This window comes from Kogia breviceps, chromosome 14, assembly GCF_026419965.1.
Source record: "Kogia breviceps isolate mKogBre1 chromosome 14, mKogBre1 haplotype 1, whole genome shotgun sequence".
NCBI classification, from domain to species: Eukaryota; Metazoa; Chordata; class Mammalia; order Artiodactyla; family Physeteridae; genus Kogia; species Kogia breviceps.
In genome coordinates this window covers 70,881,536-70,887,895 of record NC_081323.1, presented here as the reverse complement: position 1 = coordinate 70,887,895, position 6,360 = coordinate 70,881,536, and the positions used below count along the sequence as shown (strand labels likewise).

The 6,360-nt window shown below is 54.2% G+C and overlaps 1 protein-coding gene across 1 annotated transcript; it reads right to left on the bottom strand.

Annotated features, from left to right (window-relative positions):
• Positions 1–1,975: 1,975 nt before the first annotated feature.
• Positions 1,976–5,973, bottom strand: CHP2 (calcineurin like EF-hand protein 2). The gene is made up of 7 exons (XM_059037060.2): positions 5,717–5,973; positions 5,238–5,310; positions 5,050–5,130; positions 4,793–4,923; positions 4,544–4,605; positions 3,661–3,783; positions 1,976–3,462 (listed from the first exon to the last, which is right to left on the bottom strand). The coding sequence occupies exons 1-7, from the start codon at positions 5,781–5,783 to the stop codon at positions 3,409–3,411; spliced, it is 591 nt and encodes a 196-aa protein (XP_058893043.1). The 5' UTR covers positions 5,784–5,973; the 3' UTR covers positions 1,976–3,408.
• Between the last annotated feature and the right edge of the window lie 387 nt (positions 5,974–6,360).

Below are 6,360 nucleotides of genomic sequence, written 5' to 3'. Positions count from 1 at the left end.
GGCTCACCAGCTCCTTAGTTGTGGCATGCGAACTCTTAGTTGAGGCATGCATGTGGGATCTAGTTCCTTGACCAGGGCTCGAACCCAGGCCCCCTGCACTGGGAGCACGGAGTCTTATACACTGAGTCACCAGCGAAGTCCTGGCCAGAAGCTTTAGGTCAGCGTTTCTAAAAGTTTACTCTTTGGACCCCTAACATCAGAATCACATATTAAAAATATATTTCTCTGGAGACTCAGGAGCTCTCAAATGGGGCCAAAGCGTCTGAACTTTTTAATCAGATGATATTTACTGTCAGGAAAATCTGAGAAACACTGTAATGGGGAAAATAACATGGATAAAGATTCATTCCCTCTCTCCCTCTCCCTCTCCTCTATTTCTCTCTGTACACAAATCTTCCTCCACAGTGCCTGGAAAACTTAGCTACTCAGTGAGATTTACACCTTCCCCCCACCTTTACTTGAAGCCCAAAACTAAACAAACATCTCTCAATCAAAGTCTTTGCTCACGGACTTCCCTGGTGGCACAGTGGTTGAGAGTCCACCTGCCGATGCAGGGGACGCGGGTTCGTGCGCTGAGCCTGCGCGTCCGGAGCCTGTGCTCCGCAACGGGGAGAGGCCACAACAGTGAGAGGCCCGCGTAGCGCAAAAAAAAAAAAAGTCTTTGCTCATGTAAAAATCCTGAGAAAAACTCACAATTTCGTAAGCAATCAAATATCCTCTTTGCCCCCTCCCCTCAACTGTGAGTCTCACCTGTCAGAATCATATGATCAAAATGCAAAAGTCGAAGTGGGGCTAATGTGCCACCCCAGACAACTTCACGTTCCTAGCGCCCCAAAGGTGCCTAGTCTTTACACGGCCTCAAACTCCCTGGACTCGGAAAACGCCAGCTGTACAGTCACCTAACACGGTGCTGCCTCTGAGTGTCCCACTGAGCCCCTGCAACCAGAGGACTGTGAGCCTGTGTTCTGGAAGGTCTAGCACATCTCAGGTTGAGTTTCTCCAGAGCGTCTTGAGACAACGCTGTGACAGCTAGCTGTGTATATGTGAGGTGATGCAGGAAGCACTGACAGGGGAAAAGGGAGACAGGAGAGAAGGAGCCAAACTGGGTGCCATACCAAGCAGGTTAATACCGTAGGCAGCTGGGGCTCAAACCTGCTGGAGATCTCTGAGAATGAAGAGAACATGCCCGTTGTCCCACCTGAGGGGTGAGGAGGCGGGTATTTATCCTCCAATTTCCATCTGTCATTTGTTGAGAGCTGCTTCCGCGGACATCGACTCCCTGGCACTTCCACCTGTTGCCCCTCACAAAGGCTGAGCGCATGCATCAGGCAGGCAAAGCCTTTGGGCAGTGTCACCCATGCTTGCAGGAAGAAGCTGTTGAGGTTGCTCAAAAAATTAAAACTAGAACTACCATATGATCCAGCAGTCCCACTTCCGGTGTATGTCCAAAGGAAATGAAATCACTATCTTGATGAGATACCTGCACCCCTATGTTCTTTGCAGCCTTATTCACAATAATCAACCCAAACGTCCATCAACAGATGAGTAGATAAAGAAAGTGTGGTATACGCATACAATGGAATATTATTCAGTCTTTAAAAAGAAGGAAGTCCTACCCTTTGTGACAACATGGATGGACCAGGGAGACATTATGCTGCATGAAATTAGTCACAGAAAGACAAGTGCTGCATGATTCCTCTTATGAGGCATCTAAAATAGTCAAGTGTGCAGATGTAGTCAATGGAATGGTGATTCCCAGGGGGTGGGGGGAAGGGGATATGAGAACCTGTTGTTCAATGGCTAAAAGTTACAGTTATACAAGATGAGTAAGTTCCAGAGATCTGCCATGTGACAGAGTGCCTAGTCAACAGTAATAATGTGCACTTAAACATACATAAGCATGTTAGGTCTGTTACATGTTCCTACTACACATGTTAAAAATAAACCTAAAAACAAAGGGACACAGGAAATTTTTGGAGATGATGGATATGTTTATTACCTTAATCATGGTAATGGTAATACAAGTGTATATACATGTCCAAGCTCACCAAATTGCATACATTAACTATGTGCAGTTTTTTGTATACCAATTATATCTCAATAAAGCTGGGGGAAAAGTCATTGACATATACAGTAATGGTGAATGCCCGAGCAGCTGATGTGCTGATAAATGTTTAAAAACAGGCTCTCCTAAGCAGAAAAGTGCTGGACGATTGCATCCGCCAATGTCTATGGTGTAAATATTCCCACCGCAGCAATTTCAAGCTACCAAGTCTGGCATCACTGAAAGCAGACTTAGGAAGATAGAAGCACAATTGGCTCCCAATGTGTCTTGTATCAATGTGTTGATACAACTCTAGCACAGGCCTCGGAAGGGATATGAGCGGGGTACCAACAGCATCTCCTTTACGTATAGCCAGAGTGTTTTGCTACAGACATAGAATCTCACGATTTTATGTGACTTTTACACTCTCTTCTGTGATATGCCAATGCTTGAACATCTTACCGTGAAACAAAATGGAAGTACTCTCCAAACCTTTTAATTATTTCATACTCTAGGAAGGTATGTCTTCTTTATTATTTTTATATCACCTCTTCCCCCACTACCCACCTTCATCAGTGCCAACGCACTTAAGAAGCCAGGCTTCAAGGATCCCTCCATTTGGCCAACCTAACACTAATGGATATCTCCTGTTTTGCCTGACCAGCATGATTTCCCCTTCCGATAATAGCCCTGCATTTTCCTTTAAGCAACCATCCCTTACCCCATCTTGAGTCCTCCTCAGGCCTTATTTCCTGGCTCTGGCATTTAGCACATGACACAGTCCTGGCCAAATAGAAAGTTCCATTCCCCTGGAGAAAGGACAAGTTTCCAGGGGGGCTAATGAGACTCTTTGCTTGGAATTATTGAACAAGAAAATCTCTTTCCTCTGCATTACTAGGCTAGTAGGGTGGAAGCCTGGAGCTGCTGGTGGCCATCCTCCACTACAAGAAAAGAGCCCACCTGAGAACGAATACAACAAAAAAGAAAGCTGAGATGAGAGACAGAGAATAGCTGAGTCCTGATAGCATCATTTTGGTCCTTGGATTCAGCTGTGCCTGAGACACTTCCAGACTTTCCCAGTTTTCTGGATACTTCCACACTTTTTCAATACATGAGCCCATAAAATTCTTTTTTAACTGAAATCCCTTTGATTTGGGTTTTCAGTCACTTGCAAGCAAAAATTTTCTGGCTGATTCACAGATCTGAGATCAGATGAGTTGGTAAACACCCCTCCAGGCTTTTCTCCTTGGTCCTAGTTAGAGCTCAGTGTACAAGTAAGAACACAGTTCACTGGGGCTGGGCCTCCATGAGGAGGAATCCCAAGCAGAACTAGTCCATGTAAGCTACCCATGGCACAAAGGGGTTCACTTCAAGAACCGGATGCTCATTTTCTGCTCGATGTTCATCTTCTCTAAGGACTGCGGGGAGATGGGTGGTAGTCAAGAGGCTTGAATTCCAAACCTCTATGCTTCCAACCTCCTCTCCCATCCCCCAGGCCCCATGATTCCCTGGGGGATCCCCTCTCTTCCTGCCCTCCTCCTTCCAACTTCATTTCCCATGTCCACCTGTCCTAGGGACTCCCGGTCTCAACCTCCCAGGCTTGAGGGCATCCTGACCTTGGCGAACTCCAGGAAGGACACAGCGTCATCTCCATCTTCGTCGGCTTCCTGCACCGTGCGGTTGGCGATGCTCTCCAGCTGCTCTTCTGTCACCTGCACCCCAACCATCAGCCGGAGTACCTGGGTGGTGGAGGAAGAGACAGAGACAGCTGTAAGGAGGAGGCACAGGGACTACCAACACCCCCAAACCTTGTCCGCATCACCCCAAATGTTAGTACCAATTTTGTAATCCATCCCTCATTCATTTTCCCCCGACTCCAGTCACTTGCCACCACAGCCCCCAATAATTCCCCCATTGCTTCTCTGTCCAACCCCCCCATCTATCATTCACTATCCCACTCTCACCTCAGTAACGCGCTCAAGCCCATTACTCAAGCCCAACCTTAGAACCCAATCTCCGCCTATCCTCCATCCCAGCCCCCATATCTCATCCTCCAACTAGCCCCCGATCCATCCCCCCACCTCCTCACATCTATCCCAGAGTTTCTCAGTCTCAGCACTAGAGACATTTGGGGCCAGATAACTCCTTTTGCAGTGGCGGGGCGGGGGGGGCACCTTGGGTATTGTAAAATGTTTAGCAGCGTTCCTGACCCCTACACACTAGGTCTCAGGAGCACCACCCCGTCAACCAAAAAGGTCTCTAGATATTGCCAGTGTCGTTCAGGGGGCAAAATCACCCCCAGTTGAGAGCTACTGATCTATTTCCAACCTCACACGCACATGTTCCCCATCCCACATCTCCCAGCTAACCCACACTCCGACCCCACCCATTCCCCCACCCAACACCCCAGTCATCTGTATCTCCCACCCACCAATCATCCCTCCATCGCGCACAGCCGTGCCGTTCTACCACACCCCCCTTCCCTCGGGTTCTTCCAACCTGCAGCATCTCATGCCTGGAGATCTTCCCGTCTCCATCCAGGTCGTAGAGCTGGAATGCAACTGGGAAGAGCGTGGAGGGGGAAAAGGAAGGTGGGTCTTCCCTGGTTCTCTTCCCTCCAAAGTTCACCTTGGCGGAGTGGGGTACAGGGGGCACCACTGGGCCCACAGAGGGAGGGGAAGGTGCCTGGGCCCTCTCAACGGGTGTGGTCAACCTGGGGTCTCACTCGGGTAGGGAGCACGAACTCACAGCGAAGTTTGTTCATTCTGCTGTTGAGGGGCTCGGGTTCCTTGGGGTCTCGGTTTCCGTGGTCCCCATCATCTACAGGTCGAAAGCGAGCCAGGACTCGGACAAAGCCTGGGAAGTCCAGTTGCAGACTCCTGGACGGTGGGGGGAAGCAGGCAATGGTGCAGGCGTGGTGGTCGCCGTGGCCCTGCCTCTGCCTCAGTCCCTAACCTCCCCCCACAAGCTCTCACCCCCATCTCCCCACCCGCGGCGAGGCTCACCCGTCAGGGAAGAAGCTGTCTATAATGCGGTCTCCCAGGGGGTTCACGGCCAGAGCCCCGATCTGCTGCAGATCCACGCGGCTGGAAAGTCAAAGTTTAAGGGGGGGGGGCAAAGACGGAACATGGCCAAGGAGGGGACGGGGTCAGAGAGGCAGAGGTGAGAGGTCAGAAGGCCAGCTCCGGCTCACCTGAGGTAGCCCTTCTCATTCCGGTCAAGCGCTCGGAACCGGTGGTAGAGGCGGAGCAGGCTGGCCTGCGAGACTGCGGGGGCGGAGGCCGACGGTGACTCCCCGAGGACTCTGGGGACGCGGCCGGACCCCGGGGCGCGCTCCATGCCCAAGGCGGCCGCGGGGCCTGAGCGCGGGGCGGGGGGCTGGCTGGAGGGAGGTTCCACCCGGGCCCCGGGGCCGAGCGGGCCGGGTGGGACCCGGGAGAGCCGGGAGACCAGAAGAGACCAAAGCCACACCCGCTCCACCCGCCTCCGGTCCTGCAGTCTGCCTCGACCCCGGCTGGAGGCTGCCTGGGTGCCCGCAAGCCCGGAGCCAGGACCCCTGGGTGAATGCGCCCCCCGCCCGCGAGCGATCTTCTAGGTTCTCCCGGCCCCGGGACCCTCCCCCGGAGCCCCCCGGAACCCCAGCGGGTCCCCGGCGCTACGCGCCGCACTCACAGCCGGTCTCCCGCTGGATGCTGTCCACGTCGGGGATCCTGGCGGCGTGGGAGCTGCGGGAGCCCATGGCCGAGCTGCGCCGGGGCCGGCGTCCTCCCCGCCCGCCTCGCAGGCGCGGCCGCCTGGTGGCCCCTGGGCCGAAGGCCACAGCCCTGGCGAGGAGCCAGGCTCCTGAACCCCGCCGTTCCTGGCCTCCCACCCGCGCCCCGGGCGAACAGAAAACCGTGCCAGGGTGGCGGGGTCAGCGGGGCGGGAGCGAAGAACGCGCGGTTCCATCCCGAGACTCTGAGGTCGGGCGGGGCGGGGCGGGGAGGGGAGGGGCTGGGCTGGGCTGGGCTGGGCCGGGTCCGCCGGCCGCGAGTCCCGGTTTACACGCCCGCCCCGGCGCCGACCCGCCTCCTCCCGCCGGGCCCTGGGCCTCCCGGGTGCCGCGGAGCAAGGCTCGAGGTCTGCTCGAGGTCCGCCTTTCTTCATCTGGAGACAGAATCCAAGCCCTTCTGGGAAGTGGGTGACGGGTGGGCAGGGGAGCTAGACGCATTCATCCCAATCTGGATGGCCCCTGCCTGGAGGGCCTGGAGGCAGAGGCCTTGAAGGAGTCCCAGACGGGGCCGAAGCGAGGAGGGTTGGGAGACGGAGAGCAAGGG

Bases quoted from the DNA above. Each gene is read 5' to 3' on its own strand.
- CHP2 (XM_059037060.2), bottom strand. From the start codon at position 5,783: ATGGGCTCCCGCAGCTCCCACGCCGCCAGGATCCCCGACGTGGACAGC. The intron at 5,131-5,237 runs GTGAGCCGGAGC...TTGACTTTCCAG, and splicing joins AATGAGAAGGGCTACCTCAG to CCGCGTGGATCTGCAGCAGA. The intron at 4,924-5,049 runs GTGAGCCTCGCC...CCCACCGTCCAG, and splicing joins GACAGCTTCTTCCCTGACGG to GAGTCTGCAACTGGACTTCC.